A 13,673-nucleotide genomic window follows, 5' to 3' on the forward strand; every position below is an offset into this window, starting at 1 on the left:
CAACTAACCGGCAGCAACAACGACTTCGGTCCCGACACCCATCCCACACAAATTCCAGAGGCCAGGAAACCTTCGCCATGTCTGAACAGTCTCACCGCCGTAAGTCGACCCCCAGCCCGGTCGCATTGGCCGTCGACCTAAGGTTCATCCACTGGACCTGGGGTGACGAACAGGCTCCCATACACTCTGAATACATGCGCTAACATACGGCTGCAATAGTCTACGTGAAGTAAGTCAACCATCGCTTTTCGAATCGTCGACGAACCGCTTTGCTCTGTATCCGAATGTTGAACTCGAAGAATGCGCAAAACTGGGAACTGCAGCTACAGGAGGGCAAATGGGTTTCCATCAAGGGAAAAGGGCATGGGTTGTCGGGAGCGTTGCAGCATCCGGATACAGAGCAGAGCTGGTTGTGTTTAGTCGCAGGCATTCGTTGGGCAGTTTGGACAGTGACTAATTTCGTGCGCAGGGGAAAGCACATCTCCTACCAGAGGGGCAAGCGCAACACCACTCCCGGTACCTCGCTTCTGAAGCTCGAGGGCGTCGACAACACCGACTCCGCACAATGGTACGCCGGTAAGCGCGTCGCGTACGTCTACCGCGCCCAGCGAACCGTCCGTGGCTCCAAGATCCGTGTCATCTGGGGCAAGATCACCCGTCCTCACGGTGCGTTTTCTCATCCCAATCGGTTAGATCACCAATACTGATGCCGTCTAGGCAACTCCGGTGTCGTGCGCGCCAAGTTCAGGTCCAACCTTCCACCGAAGACTTTCGGTGCCTCCGTCCGCGTCATGCTTTACCCTTCGTCCATATAATTTCTTCCACTAGCGTAGGGGAAGGGGACGGTCGATGATTAACGATGTGTGCGGTCGTGTGGCGTATCCCGGCAATGGAAACAGCGACGAGCAGGGAGGCTTTGTGCTCGATCTCATTCACATGGCATATTCGGGCTGGTTACGGGTGTCACTGCTTTTCGGAAAACCCATGGCAGAGACAAATCAAGATTCCTCCCTCCGATCAATGAAAATATGATCAAACACACTTACCTTCACGCATCGCAATCCTATGCAGATACCACGGTTCACCAACTCTAGCACCTTCGTGAAGTACTCATGCAAAGCACGGCCGCGATAACAATAGTCTGCCACAATGTGCAAAGCTGCGAACATTCAGTCGAATATCAACCAGTCAGCCATTAAATTTCGCTCAAGGGAAGTGACACGTACTGGAGAGCGTTAATGTGTCGTCATCACAGAAGACATGGCTTCTTCATCATTGAGACATACTTCATCCTGTCTTAAATCATACTGACTTTGTGCCCGCAAATTGTATATACATAAATAGGCGCTACTTACTTTAGGACTCCTTTCTCTGATGTGCTGCTCGGTGCACGACACTAAAGGCGCCAGATCACCTGAGCTATCTTCACACATACGCCGCGTGACCCTAGTACACGCCAAATGTCGTACATGAAAGACGCCCTGGGAGTGTAGCTGCGTTCGGATGCTTCACATACCACTTCTTTGTGTGACTGCCCACCTATAGATAATCGTGATCATGTGAAGATATATGCAACGCAGTACATCGCTATGTACACATCTTGAAGGACTACCTCCGTACGCCCGGCCTCATCGTCTCATTATGTGTCATGTAACACGTACTCCCCTCGCACCCACAAGACATCTGTGAAGAGCCAAGACGGCCGTACGTAATAACCCAAGGCTCCAACCCTGGAACGGTTCACAGTGGCAGAACACTTAGGATGGGAATCCTAGAGGCAGAACCTATTGTGAACATTCAGTTGACTTATTACACTATCATAGGTATAAGTTGACAACCGTAAAATGGAGCAAGTCAAAAGAGGATAAGCTGCGCCCCTGTATTCCTTGTTTCGTATGTCATGTACAATATGCTTAGTTTGGTTGTGGTCTTGAAGGCTGGACTCAGGTCCCAAGCCGGATCGTCAACCGTGAATAGTGGGGAAGCGGCACAATTACGTGTACAGAAGCGGCATACCGTCGCCGCAACTGCTGTGAACACTAGGATTGGTAGTTCATTGTACACTGCTTAGAACCAGCACCCTCTGGCGTACAGCAGACGGTGAATCTCTCTTATGCATGATGGGCTAAACCAGAATTGGAATAATGGCTATTTTTACGCGCAACCCCCAAGTGAACCCTGGAGACCCTCGAAATCAGCCAAGCCCCAGGCGGGCTGACGTCCCCTTACAGCCGCTCTAATACAATCCCGCTCCTACAGCCAAATAGAATAAGTGTCCTCCTCTCGCTCGCGAGTCCGCTCTCTCCCTCTTCCACTGTGTGCAGCGTTCACGTCCAGTCTCAGTTCCTTCTGTTTTTGCGCCCAATGCGACTTCCATTCTCTACACTGTCCTAATATCAGGCCGCGCAACCCGCTGCGCACGCGACACGCATACACGTACACCATGGTCGCAGGCGGAGGTAGTATGGGAGGAGGGCTTTCGGCGCAGGCACAATGGTCTGGGACGCCGTCTGTCAAAGGCTCTTCTGAGGCTATGAAGATGGCGCTGTTGACGCTGTCGCTCGTTGGTCTCCAGTACGCGCACCGTGGCTGATACACAAACCCCCGCAATGTGCTGACTCGGCCGTAGGGTCACCTGGAATGTCGAGATGACATACTGCACGCCGTACCTCCTCGAATTGGGCTTGACAAAGTCCAAGATATCCCTCGTTTGGGTCGCCGGACCCCTATCTGGCCTTATCATGCAGCCTATCGTCGGTGTCGTCGCGGATAGATCCAAAAGCCGCTGGGGCAGAAGAAGACCGTTCATGATAATCGGTACCGTTCTGGTGTGCATGTTCCTGCTATTGCTCGGATTCACGAAAGAGGTGGTGCAGCACTTCGTAAAGGACAAGGAGAGTGCCAAAAGCGCCACAATCGTCCTCGCTGTGTTGAGCATCTACGGAATTGACTTCGCGATCAACGCTGTGCAAGGGAGCTGCAGAGGCCTCATTGTGGATACACTACCGATTTCGAAACAACAGAGCGGCAGCAGTTGGGCCAGTAGGATGGTCGCTGTGGGATCACTGGTGGGATATGCTGCGGGGGCTCTTGACCTGAAGAAGGTGTTTGGACCAATGCTTGGAGACTCGCAGTTCAAGCAATTGACCTCCATAGCCGCGTTGTGTCTCTGCATTACCGTAGGAATTACTTCGTGGGCAGTGACCGAGCGCGTGCTCATCCACGACGGGAAAGAGGAGGGAGAAGAATTCGGTCCGCTGCATGTTCTCTCTGAGATTGCGCATACCGCCATGAATCTGCCCCGGAGCATCCAAGCTATCTGCTATGTTCAATTTTGGGCATGGATTGGTAGGTGTTCAGCCCAAGGCACAAAATGGTCGAACTTTAACTAACGTGCGGGCCTAGGCTGGTTTCCGTTCCTCTTCTATTCAACTACCTGGATTGGAGAGGTGTATTTGCGCTACGATGCCCCTGCAGACGCCAAGGCTGCGGGTGACTTGACGGGTCAGGTTGGTCGTGTCGGGTCGATGGCTTTGATCGCGTTCTCCATCATTACGTTCATCATGTCCGTGATACTACCCTTCTTCGTCAAGAGCCCAGATGAAGAAGGTCCCGGATTTACGCCGCGCCCACCTGCAAGCATCGCAGGTTTTGTGACGGAGTTCGAGAAGTATAAGCCGTCTCTGCTCACGACTTGGACTGTCTCTCATTGCATTTTCGCTGGTTCCATGATCATGGCCCCATTCGTTCAGTCACTAAGAAGCGCGACTATTATAGTAGCTGCATGTGGCATGTAAGTCAAACCGTCCCCTTGTTACTTGCAGATGGATTGACCACATACAGTTCGTGGGCCATCGCTTGCTGGGCCCCTTTCACCTTCCTGGGCGTAGAAATCAACCGTTTGTCTCAGACAGGCCACTCCTACGGACATCTGGGGCGCAACTCAATTGAGCTCGAGTCGCCTGTGCAGCTGCATCTCAACCATGGTCTTGAGGAAGCGTCTGGGTCAACCGGAGAAAGCTCCGGAAAGTATCTCGGCATCATGAATCTGTATACAACACTCCCACAGTTCGTCGGCACAGGTATTTCATGGGTTGTGTTTACTCTGCTGGAACCGGGTAAAAGCCCGGAGCTCTCAAAAGAGAGTGATCCTTCAGAGCACCACTCGACGGACGGACCGAATGCTATTGGAGTGTGTCTCTTCATTGGCGCAGTATGTGCAGTATTCGCAGCATTGGCAACTCGGCGCTTGAAGCGTCTGCAAGGACATTGAGGTCACATATATTATTTAACGTCCGAGGGTCTCAACACGCAGGAAGGCCAACCGATGGCCAGCTGCTATTTTTGGCCAAGGTCGACGCTATGGTGACGGCGGCGATGCAGCGTTTTTTTTCTTCGGCCGATCCGCTTTGTTCTAGAAGGCTTGCCGGTGCACGGGCTTACTGGCGTTCGATACCAGGGTAGACTTTAGATGCACGGTGCGGTGTATAACAATGCGAGTGAACGGAATATACCCAGTACCTTTTGAACATCTTCGCCACAACCGGTGGACATCGGCAAGGGCGCATGTTTCTTTGGGTTCTGTAGCGACGCGGTCAGGCAGAGGACGAGCCCTCGATACGGTGGTGCGCCCCTGCTCCGGGGTTGAATGGATACACGTGGGAGCCGCAATGCGCCGCGAGAACTCGTCTTTATCGCAGCCGGCTGCCCGTGTAAAGGCGAGTCGTCGGCTCATCGTCTTCCTGCTGCGCCAGTACATCGACGGCACGACTTCTTCGTTCCCTGTTGTAAAGCGCGTCCTGCGCACACGCCCCAGCCACGCCCACGACCAGCGCGCCTGCCGCCGAGCGTGCACTGTTGACCTGGTTGAGTCGGCGCTATAACGCGTGTCCTGGGGCAACACCCTTCAGTTGGTTTACATCACGGCTTGCGGGGCTAGGACTAAGCGAGTAAAGCCGTGCCAGAAGAGGGGCGGGCAAGACTAGTTACTTTCTGCGCTCGAAGCCATAATTCTCACCAACAGCAACCGCACTTCTCAACACACCCTCCCAACACATCGCCCGCATACACCCGCCATCATGTCTGAGCCGATCCGCAACAAGAAGCTCGAGAACATGACCGCGCCGTAAGTCTCCTCCCCGCCCCCGACGTGCCTTCTGGAGCCGCAACCATGTCCGCCACAAACACAGTAGACGTGCCGTTCGCTGACCATGCTGCCACCAGGACGCCGCAGAACACGCCTCTGAATGCGGCCCCGATCTCGTCGCGCGCACAGCAGCCCGGCGTCGACAGCATCAAGGAGGGTAAGTTTTCGATTTCTCCGCGCTGCCCCTCGTCCCCGCCGGCCGTGACGAGCTTGACCGCCAATTCTAATTTTCTGCCCACAGAGGACCTTGAGCGTCAAGCCGCCGGCCTCTTCGCCGCAAATCCCGCCCTCGCTTCCCTTATGCAGGCAAAGCTCGGCTCCCTCGTCGGCCGGTCAAGTGGTTACATCGAGTCCCTCCCTGGCTCCGTGCGCCGCCGCGTCGCTGGCTTGAAGGGCATCCAAAAGGAGCACTCCAAGCTCGAGGCTGAGTTCCAGGAGGAGGTCCTGCAACTGGAGAAGAAGTACTTTGCCAAGTTCACACCGCTGTACCAGTCCCGTGCCAAGATCATCAACGGCCAGACCGAGCCCACTGAGGAGCAGGTCACAGTCGGCGAGAAAAAGGACGACGATGACGAGGAGGACGACGTGCCCGAGGAGGAGGTCAACAAGGATGAGGGCAAGGATGTCAAGGGTATCCCAGAGTTCTGGCTGAGCGCCATGAAGAACCAGATCTCGCTTGCCGAGATGATCACCGACAGAGATGAGGGCGCTTTGAAGCATCTTACCGACATCCGCATGGAGTACCTTGACCGCCCAGGCTTCCGTCTGATTTTTGAGTTTGAGGAGAACGAGTACTTCACCAACAAGACTATCACTAAGACCTACTTCTATCAGGAGGAGAACGGCTACGGTGGAGACTTCATCTATGACCACGCTGAGGGCGAGAAAGTTGATTGGAAGGCCGGAAAGGACCTCACCGTCCGCGTCGAGAGCAAGAAGCAGCGTAACAAGAGTAAGTGTAGCTTCAGCTTCTCAGCAAGACTTGATCGCTAACAGATGACCAGACACAAAGCAGACCCGTGTGGTTAAGAAGACTGTACCAACAGAGTCATTCTTCAACTTCTTCGAGCCGCCTAGCCCACCGCAGGACGACGACGACGCTTCCTCTGACATTGAGGAGCGCCTAGAACTTGACTACCAGCTCGGTGAGGACATCAAGGAGAAGCTCATCCCCCGTGCCATCGACTGGTTCACTGGCGAGGCTCTCCAGTATGAGAACTTGGAGGACTTTGATGAGGGCGAGTTCGAGGACGAAGATGATGAGGACGACGATGACGACCAGAGCGATCGGGATGAGGATGACGAGTCAGACGAAGAGGTGCGTCGATGCCCTTATTGAGCGCCATGTTATCAGCTGCTAATTGAAAATCCAGGACGACGGCACAAAACCCAAGCAAGAGGCTGCCGAGTGCAAACAGAGCTAAACGTTCTGCATACGGTTCGACCTTCGACGGATATCTGACAATGGCTTCCTCTTTCAACTCAGATGCCGGCATCATGTTACGCCTGGTGGCTACACGGCGGTCATAAGGTGAAGCTTGTGGCTTTCTTGCACTTGGATCATCTACCCGCCCCTCATCACATCTCTACCACATTCTACCCCGGTCCTCCTTCATTGCTTCGCTCATGGCACTGTCTGCGTTTCCACCCGGCTTAATTTCTCCCTGCCTTATGAGGTACCCGCACCGGTGGCAGCTTGCTCGGGTAGTTACTCAGGCGCGGGGGCTCCACTGTGCATGCTATGCTGTACGCGTGTTGTTCGCACGCTACTTCTCTCTTCGGGGGTTGGGCAAGGTTCTGGTTCTCTCGGAACTCTAACTCTGTAGGCATAGATCGCGCTAGCTTTGTGTCTTCGAACGAAATGTATCCGGTTTTGGCGTTGCGTTATGATGCGTCCGTTTTTCTTTTGGTTGTGGTTTTAATCTGTTTCTGCAAAAAGTTTAGGTTCAGGCATGGTTGGGGAAAGAGCAGTTTTAGACGGTTGCGTTGCGAATTCGATACGATCATGGTAGCTACCCTTAATATTATCTGTGCGTTGATAGCCATGGTGTTTCTGATACGTAGGGTTCGTGGAGTGCCGTGATGAAGGTATGTGTATATTGAAAGCGTGTAGGAGAGCATCCAGCTTGGATTCTGCGAAGACTCGCTCAAGACGCAACCAGCTCACTTGATGCAATATAGCAATTCGAATGCAGCCAAAGATTGCCTCGTATCCGACACGACGCGATCGTACCGCTGGTTGACTTCGCGAAGCAGGGTGTGCCAGGGTCTCGTATCGTACCGTGGTCCACGCCGTGATGCAGTGTCTGCCGGTCGCTGGAAGCGGCTTAGTGCGGGGTTGGCGGGGCGCCCGCTGCCTCGGCGGATGAAACTCGGCCTGGAAATTTTTGGCTGGCATGGCATGCGCAGCGCAGGCGTACGTCGACGGGGACACTGAGCACAAACCATAAACTACCACCTGACCCCATACCGATATCGACATCCTCTCCAATTCCACGCGACGAGCGACAAGCAACCAAATCTCCAACCAGCTGCACGACCGCCGCCTGAAAAAATAAAACTTACAAAAGCGAGATAAACATGGCGCGCCAGAACCCGAACATCGTGATTACGGGCACCCCGGGCGTGGGCAAGACGACGCATGCCGAGCAGCTGGCGCGGAATCTGGGGTTTACGCATGTCAGCGTGAATCAGATAGTCAAGGATGAGGGGTTCCACGAGGGGCGGGACGAGGAGCTGGGGAGTTGGGTTGTCGATGAGGATAAGGTACTTTGCCGCTCTCGCCCATTCTTCCCACACCTTTTTTTTTTTTGGCGCATCTGATGTACTCGATGGATGTCCATAATCTGACAGCGCGACACAGCTCCTAGACCACCTCGAAGCGACAGGCATCTCCGAAAAAGGCGGCAACATCCTCGACTGGCACGCCTGCGAGCTGTTCCCCGAGCGCTGGATCGACCTCGTCATCGTGCTGCGTTGCGATAGCACTGTGCTATACGACCGGCTCACGGCCCGCGGGTACAAGGGGAAGAAGCTCGAGGAGAACATGGATTCGGAGATTATGCAGGTGTTACTGGATGAGGCGCGGGAGAGCTACAAGGAGGAGATTGTGGTGGAGTTGCAGAGTAGTGGCGACGGGGATGTTGATGGGAATGTGGAGAGGATTGAGCAGTGGGTGGAGCAGTGGAGGAAGGACAATGAGGGCAAGAGCGAAGAGTGAGGATGATATCAGGGATTGCGTGAGTGGGTGCGGTGGATGGTGAGTTGGATTTGGTTTTCTTTGATTGGGGGTATGGTATGGTACAGGAGCTGGGTGTGGGCACTACGCGTCGACCTTGCTCGCGAGCCACACTTTGAGCTTGTCCAGCGCTTTCCCGCGGTGCGAGATCTTGTTCTTCTCGCTCTTGTCCATCTCCGCGTACGTTGTGCCTTCGTACTCGAAGCACGAGTCCCAGCCTTCCCTCTCGTTAGCACCTGCCGCGGGTTTTGCAGGAAGAGACAGCCACTTACCGAAGACCGTAGGACCTCTGCTGGCAACCAGCTTCCCGTCCGTTCTGCCCTGGAAAAGCACCGGTTCGTGGCCCGGGCCCTCGCAGTACGCAAACGTGCACACGGCTTGTGCCGACTTGTCGTCGAAGCCATCGAGCATGTGGTGTAATTTCGCGGGGCCAAGGGCGAGCATGAACCATTTGCTGGAGGATGTGGTCAGATGAGGTGTTCCTGACTGGACAAGAGGAAGACTTACATGTAAGGTCCTGGGAGGTCGTTCATAGCTTTGAAGCAGAGACATGTGTCTTCCACAAGCACGGGACCATTGATCTATAGATACCTAGTCAGCGATGCAACGGAAGCGAACGAATCAAAGAAATCACGTACTGCATCTGCTGCTCGCCGGGCCTTGTCTAGTGTGACTTCCTCCACCGTACCCTGGATCTCTACCAAGTCGACATTCTGATTCCTCAGCTCGATGACGCCTTCAAGGATAGCTTGGACCTGCATGCCATGCACAATTAGCCGTAAGGCCTCGCGGAAATTTCTCCCGTGCCAACCCTGCGCACATGGCGTGACCCGCGGCGGTCCCGAGCGACAGTCGGCGTGCAGCAGAGCCTCAAATCTCACGCCGCGCCCCTGCCAACGTCGTCCCAGCTGCGCCATCGTGCTCGGAGCAGGCCGAATACGAGCCCTACATGCAGGCACACTACCACGTGGGGAAGTCAGAATGCACGTACCTCGGCGAGCTTGTTCTTGTTGCCGGTGATGAAGTTCAGGTGCTTGGGCACTGCCGCGCGGGAGCCCATGGTGCTGATCTTGCTGCGGGCGGGCTGTACTTGACGGCGATTACTGGACTGGTAGGGGTGCTGCTGCAGGCGGTGGTGGAGTTCTTCCTGTGCTGGGATTGCGGGCTGCGGAAAGCTTTCTAGGCGGGGTTTCGCGGTTTCCTCTTGAGACTGAGAGTCGACAGGGAGGCCGGGGAATTGAATCTGCGCGCTGTTGGATGATGATGTAAGTCTTGATGTGTTCATGTCAATGGTTTTCCAGACGAGATATACCGGGTGGAGTAGCGATTTCCGCGGTTTGGTAATGAAGGCAATGAGTCTTTGGTGCAGCGGAATTAGCAGCCTTGCAGATGGGAAGGGCTGCGCTGTGGACTGCGAGACAAGTGTGATTGGCTGCTGCGAAGGACTAGTATGGCTGAGGTTGCAACTGCGGCTGCGGAGCTGAATAATGCCCAGTTCAAGTCTTCTCAAGGTACTCTGTGACAGCTATCTTATGCCGCCATTTCAGGGCTGAGCTAGGCCCCATCTGGATATTTACGCGACACCCGGCGCTTCTAGCGCCCTTCGCGAATGCTACTGTGCCCTTCGTCAGCCGCTGTCATCTCTATACCTCGCCGTTTCACACAGTCTGTAGGCACCGCTGAGGTCTCGAACACCACAGGGCTGCAGCAGAGACCTAGTCTGAATCCCAAACGCTCATACGTCACCCGTGCGCGAGCGTTGTAGAAACGGCAGGGCTGGTCTTGGCTCCAGGTACTGGGTACCGCTCGCCGACATCGTCGCTGCAGCTGAGCAGGCTGTGAAGCTACCGCTTCGGCGAGAGCAACCAGAGGGGCTTAACAGACCGCCAATTTCGACGACAACATGGGGTCGCTCAAGGGGCTATTCCTGGGCGTGTATGCCTCGAACAGCGTTATAAGGACGCTGTTTCTGCCGCTGTGCTATTTGCTACTCAGCAGTCCGTTTCTTCTCGTTTTCGCTCGCTACTACGGATTTGACAGCAGGTTATTCGAATTCATTGGTAAAGATAAAAGTGTGAAGGAAATTGCTCTTCAAGTTTTCGTTGGATTGATCGCAGCGACGTTGCCTACTAGGATTCTTTCCGGCAAGAATTGGAATTCGTATCAAAATGGCGGGACGAGGCGGGTACAACAGATTCCATACTGGATTCCCCAGGTGAGACATTGGGGGAGTGTTGTGTTTGGGGGAGAGGGATGGTTGAAGAAAGTCAGGTATGTCGAACTCCTCAGCAAGTTGAACTCGGTGCTAACAAGCTCTCAGGGATTCGGCACTTGCGCCTGTCGTTGCATTCAACATTGGAGGCGCAAAACACAACGTTGTTCTGTCACCTGCACTACTTGAGCAAGTTCAGAAGGATCCAACCGGACTTGACAAACTTGATATCACGGAGTGGTCGGTGTTGCGGAATGCATTCAATTTACCTAATGACACGGAGATGGGATACCACGATTTGCGACCCAAGTTAAAAGATGCTTTGGACGACAACATTTTCAAAGCTCAGACGGCGGAGAAGTTGATCTCTGCATCTCTGTCGGTCCTTTCGGATTCTCTTCCAGATTTGGTGACCTTCAATACCTCGATCGTGGATCAGTTGCCCTGGGAGCGAGTCGCCAACCTGGAGCTCACCGATGGCACTATCGAAGCAGAGTGTGATTTTTTCACACTGATCAACGAATACTTTTGCAGTGCAATCGTTGCACCGATTACAGGAGCTCAATTCCCAGAATCATACGAGTTGCTGGCTTCAGACCTCTCTACAGTCACAGAATGTTACTATGCGCTTGCGCTGGGACTACCACGGCTGTTTCCGAAACCTGGATTACCTGGAGCAATGCTAGCGAAGAAGAGATTGTTTCAGAAGTTTGTACAATTCTTCTACGACTTAGACAATCCGAAAAAGAGAGTACCGGATGACGACGAGAGTATGAGTGGCGAGGAGACTGACGCTGAAACACCCACTCCGCTGACAAGGATGAATGAGTTCTTCTCGAAGAATGACATCCCACTGGAAGCGCGCGCAGCCATCACTATACAATTACTTCATGCCCTCGTGTCGGAAGTGGTACCCCTAGCGTTCTGGACCTTGCTGCACCTTCACACTTCGGTAGCAGCGCAGCCAAAAACCCACAAAGCGGACACATTGATCGACGAAATCCGCAAAGAAACGCAGATCTGGGCCCTAGCAACGCAGCCGCCATCGATACACCCTGCTTTTCCAGCACCGCCGGCAATATCATTCTCCGGCCTCCCACGCCTTGTCTCCCCGACCTCGTTCCCGCATCTACGTTCAGCGATCAACGAAGCAAGACGCCTCTACAAAGCCCCTATTACGACTCTCAAAACCAACAAGCCCATTACACTCACGGAAGTGGAAAGCATACGGCCTGGTGTCCAGGAGAAGTGGGAACTCGATGCCGGATCGTACATCGCCATCGGCCTCTCTCAAAGCCTCATCAATACATCTGCCGCACACTTTATCGCACCAGCAGAATACCGCCCCGACCGCTTCTACCACACCGCGCCCCCGCTCTCCATCACCTCGCACTCTGACCCCCAAGAGTCTCTCACAACCTCCCTGCTCATCGCTTTCGTTGCAGGCATTCTTCAACTCTGGGAGATAGCGCCCGCGCCGAAGAAGAGCTTCATGGATCACATGCAGGAGGCGCAGGCGGCGGCTATGGGGCCTGTGGATGGCAAGGCTCAGTCAGCGGCCCAGAGTGGTGTGCAGAAGAAGGTTGGGCGGTGGGTAGTGCCTAGAGCTGTTGATGGTGCAAGCGTCAAGATTCCGAAGGGCGATGTGAGGGTGAGGATTAGGCGAAGAGAGGGGCTTCCGGAGCAGAGGTTGCTGAGGAAGGGAAAGTAGATACTGGGTGGCTAATGGAAAGGTCAGAGAAGAGGAGGGACTCTGCGCGATGTCCTCTCGCGCAGAGGGGTAGCATATAGACTGCAATTGGCTTAGACTGCAATGAAAACTACATCAAATGCATTACCACTAGCGACCAACTTTAGATGTACGTTCACTCACGAATCTTGCAGCTAGATACATATTCCAAGTACAGCTTGGTAACCTTAATCGAATCACAGATATGGGGCTGTGTGGGGCATCAAGTTAACACGGGGTATCGCAAGGCTCACTACTCTCAACTGGGAGACCAATGGACCAAGATTGGCTTGGAGGTTTCAAGAGATATATAACCTAGTACCGTGAAAGATATTGAGTTTACTCAGAATATGATATAGCTCACGAATGTCAGTTGCAAGATTTCTTACTCAAGTTCAGTGTGGACAACGTAAAATATTTCCAAATCTAGCACTGTAATGGGTAGTGGGTCAATCTAGGGCATCGCAACTAAAGCCCAATATGCATGCATACCAAGAGAGCCATGTCTCATTTAATCTATCGGGGCCCATTGAGGCACTCGGGCAGACTTTGTTATCGTAAGACACGACTGTGATAGCTGAGCTAGGATCATCTAATGAGAACTTAGACCCATCAGCGAAGATCCCCCGTCGAATAAAGCCTTCACTTGTGACATCGCCCAGTAGGATTGATTAAATTCCATGTATAAAAAATGTCCACCAGGCAGCCTCGTCGGCGTCCCTGGCTACGATGACAACCGTTGGTTGCCAGCGGGAATCCTCTGTCGAAACCTTGTTGCACGAGGCTCATTAAAGCCCATCGCTGCATGCGAACTATTTTTAGGATACCAGGTATCCATATCAGCCATTTGTGGGCCAGGATCGTATTTGACGCCGAAAATGCGTTGGTGTCAAGCCCATCGACGGCGCCCAGCTTGATGAACTCGATGTACGTGATGCAGCAGGCGTGCGACGTATTGTCTAGTAGCATGCGTAGTCGCAAGATAGCGCCGGCCCAGTATTCCACTTGTCCATGCCCAAAAGAATCACACAAAACTAGGGAGTGTAGGCATCATCCCCAGGTGCTTGCCACGGGTAATACCTCACTGTACAGTGGGAGTCACGCACGTTTGCACTCTCTTCAATCAAAATTCGTCTGATACTACCGACAAGCTAATTCTGGTTTGTCGGGATCGTGTCGTATATCGTTTCCAACGGCATTGGGCGAGCCTGGGCGTGGCTAGCCGGTACGACCAACGGCGGTTAAGCTCGGCCGAGCCTGCCATGACTCAAACCCTGATACATAGGTCAATCAGGCTACTCTCGGCATATCCTGGGAGAATTCAAAGTACTCAACCTCGTCTGAAAGT

The 13,673-nt window shown here is 53.7% G+C and overlaps 7 protein-coding genes across 7 annotated transcripts; 5 read left to right on the forward strand and 2 right to left on the reverse strand.

The window, feature by feature from the left end:
- Window positions 1-3: 3 nt before the first annotated feature.
- CC84DRAFT_1164168 (ribosomal protein L35Ae) lies at window positions 4-960 on the forward strand. Its single transcript, XM_018178433.1, has 4 exons — window positions 4-99; window positions 220-229; window positions 470-666; window positions 718-960. Exons 1-4 carry the CDS (start codon window positions 78-80, stop codon window positions 813-815), a joined length of 327 nt encoding a protein of 108 aa, XP_018036066.1. The 5' UTR covers window positions 4-77; the 3' UTR covers window positions 816-960.
- A 1,120-nt stretch (window positions 961-2,080) lies between these two features.
- On the forward strand, window positions 2,081-4,516 carry CC84DRAFT_1196054 (sucrose transport protein-like protein). The gene is made up of 4 exons (XM_018181434.1): window positions 2,081-2,574; window positions 2,630-3,348; window positions 3,406-3,793; window positions 3,844-4,516. The coding sequence occupies exons 1-4, from the start codon at window positions 2,444-2,446 to the stop codon at window positions 4,271-4,273; spliced, it is 1,668 nt and encodes a 555-aa protein (XP_018036067.1). The 5' UTR covers window positions 2,081-2,443; the 3' UTR covers window positions 4,274-4,516.
- Window positions 4,517-4,981: 465 nt separating this feature from the next.
- Window positions 4,982-6,671, forward strand: CC84DRAFT_731632 (NAP-domain-containing protein). The gene is made up of 4 exons (XM_018187212.1): window positions 4,982-5,125; window positions 5,224-6,098; window positions 6,151-6,464; window positions 6,520-6,671. Exons 1-4 carry the CDS (start codon window positions 5,079-5,081, stop codon window positions 6,568-6,570), a joined length of 1,287 nt encoding a protein of 428 aa, XP_018036068.1. The 5' UTR covers window positions 4,982-5,078; the 3' UTR covers window positions 6,571-6,671.
- Window positions 6,672-6,854: 183 nt separating this feature from the next.
- On the reverse strand, window positions 6,855-7,732 carry CC84DRAFT_731578 (uncharacterized protein). Its single transcript, XM_018187211.1, has one exon. The coding sequence runs from the start codon at window positions 7,626-7,628 to the stop codon at window positions 7,065-7,067; it is 564 nt and encodes a 187-aa protein (XP_018036069.1). The 5' UTR covers window positions 7,629-7,732; the 3' UTR covers window positions 6,855-7,064.
- On the forward strand, window positions 7,552-8,602 carry CC84DRAFT_1164172 (P-loop containing nucleoside triphosphate hydrolase protein). The gene is made up of 2 exons (XM_018178434.1): window positions 7,552-7,910; window positions 8,008-8,602. The coding sequence occupies exons 1-2, from the start codon at window positions 7,727-7,729 to the stop codon at window positions 8,364-8,366; spliced, it is 543 nt and encodes a 180-aa protein (XP_018036070.1). The 5' UTR covers window positions 7,552-7,726; the 3' UTR covers window positions 8,367-8,602.
- CC84DRAFT_1164173 (Ham1-like protein) lies at window positions 8,390-9,781 on the reverse strand. The gene is made up of 6 exons (XM_018178435.1): window positions 9,697-9,781; window positions 9,376-9,634; window positions 9,023-9,139; window positions 8,892-8,965; window positions 8,657-8,838; window positions 8,390-8,602 (listed from the first exon to the last, which is right to left on the reverse strand). Exons 2-6 carry the CDS (start codon window positions 9,442-9,444, stop codon window positions 8,469-8,471), a joined length of 576 nt encoding a protein of 191 aa, XP_018036071.1. The 5' UTR covers window positions 9,445-9,634; window positions 9,697-9,781; the 3' UTR covers window positions 8,390-8,468.
- Window positions 9,782-10,015: 234 nt separating this feature from the next.
- CC84DRAFT_1196059 (uncharacterized protein) lies at window positions 10,016-12,422 on the forward strand. Its single transcript, XM_018181435.1, has 2 exons — window positions 10,016-10,655; window positions 10,705-12,422. Exons 1-2 carry the CDS (start codon window positions 10,288-10,290, stop codon window positions 12,305-12,307), a joined length of 1,971 nt encoding a protein of 656 aa, XP_018036072.1. The 5' UTR covers window positions 10,016-10,287; the 3' UTR covers window positions 12,308-12,422.
- Window positions 12,423-13,673: the final 1,251 nt, after the last annotated feature.

This window comes from Paraphaeosphaeria sporulosa (assembly GCF_001642045.1).
Source record: "Paraphaeosphaeria sporulosa strain AP3s5-JAC2a unplaced genomic scaffold CC84scaffold_5, whole genome shotgun sequence".
Classification (NCBI taxonomy): domain Eukaryota; kingdom Fungi; phylum Ascomycota; class Dothideomycetes; order Pleosporales; family Didymosphaeriaceae; genus Paraphaeosphaeria; species Paraphaeosphaeria sporulosa.

Coding starts and splice junctions, on each gene's coding strand:
- CC84DRAFT_1164168 (XM_018178433.1), top strand. CDS start 78: ATGTCTGAACAGTCTCACCGCC. Junction 667..717: donor CAAGATCACCCGTCCTCACG/GTGCGTTTTCTC, acceptor GATGCCGTCTAG/GCAACTCCGGTGTCGTGCGC.
- CC84DRAFT_1196054 (XM_018181434.1), top strand. CDS start 2,444: ATGGTCGCAGGCGGAGGTAGTATGGGAGGAGGGCTTTCGGCGCAGGCA. Junction 2,575..2,629: donor CTGTCGCTCGTTGGTCTCCA/GTACGCGCACCG, acceptor ACTCGGCCGTAG/GGTCACCTGGAATGTCGAGA. Junction 3,794..3,843: donor ATAGTAGCTGCATGTGGCAT/GTAAGTCAAACC, acceptor GACCACATACAG/TTCGTGGGCCATCGCTTGCT.
- CC84DRAFT_731632 (XM_018187212.1), top strand. CDS start 5,079: ATGTCTGAGCCGATCCGCAACAAGAAGCTCGAGAACATGACCGCGCC. Junction 5,126..5,223: donor CTCGAGAACATGACCGCGCC/GTAAGTCTCCTC, acceptor TGCTGCCACCAG/GACGCCGCAGAACACGCCTC. Junction 6,465..6,519: donor ATGACGAGTCAGACGAAGAG/GTGCGTCGATGC, acceptor TTGAAAATCCAG/GACGACGGCACAAAACCCAA.
- CC84DRAFT_731578 (XM_018187211.1), bottom strand. CDS start 7,628: ATGTCGATATCGGTATGGGGTCAGGTGGTAGTTTATGGTTTGTGCTCA.
- CC84DRAFT_1164172 (XM_018178434.1), top strand. CDS start 7,727: ATGGCGCGCCAGAACCCGAACATCGTGATTACGGGCACCCCGGGCGTG. Junction 7,911..8,007: donor TTGGGTTGTCGATGAGGATA/AGGTACTTTGCC, acceptor ACAGCGCGACAC/AGCTCCTAGACCACCTCGAA.
- CC84DRAFT_1164173 (XM_018178435.1), bottom strand. CDS start 9,444: ATGGGCTCCCGCGCGGCAGTGCCCAAGCACCTGAACTTCATCACCGGC. Junction 8,966..9,022: donor CCCGGCGAGCAGCAGATGCA/GTACGTGATTTC, acceptor AGGTATCTATAG/ATCAATGGTCCCGTGCTTGT. Junction 8,603..8,656: donor CAGAGGTCCTACGGTCTTCG/GTAAGTGGCTGT, acceptor ACGAGAGGGAAG/GCTGGGACTCGTGCTTCGAG.
- CC84DRAFT_1196059 (XM_018181435.1), top strand. CDS start 10,288: ATGGGGTCGCTCAAGGGGCTATTCCTGGGCGTGTATGCCTCGAACAGC. Junction 10,656..10,704: donor GGATGGTTGAAGAAAGTCAG/GTATGTCGAACT, acceptor ACAAGCTCTCAG/GGATTCGGCACTTGCGCCTG.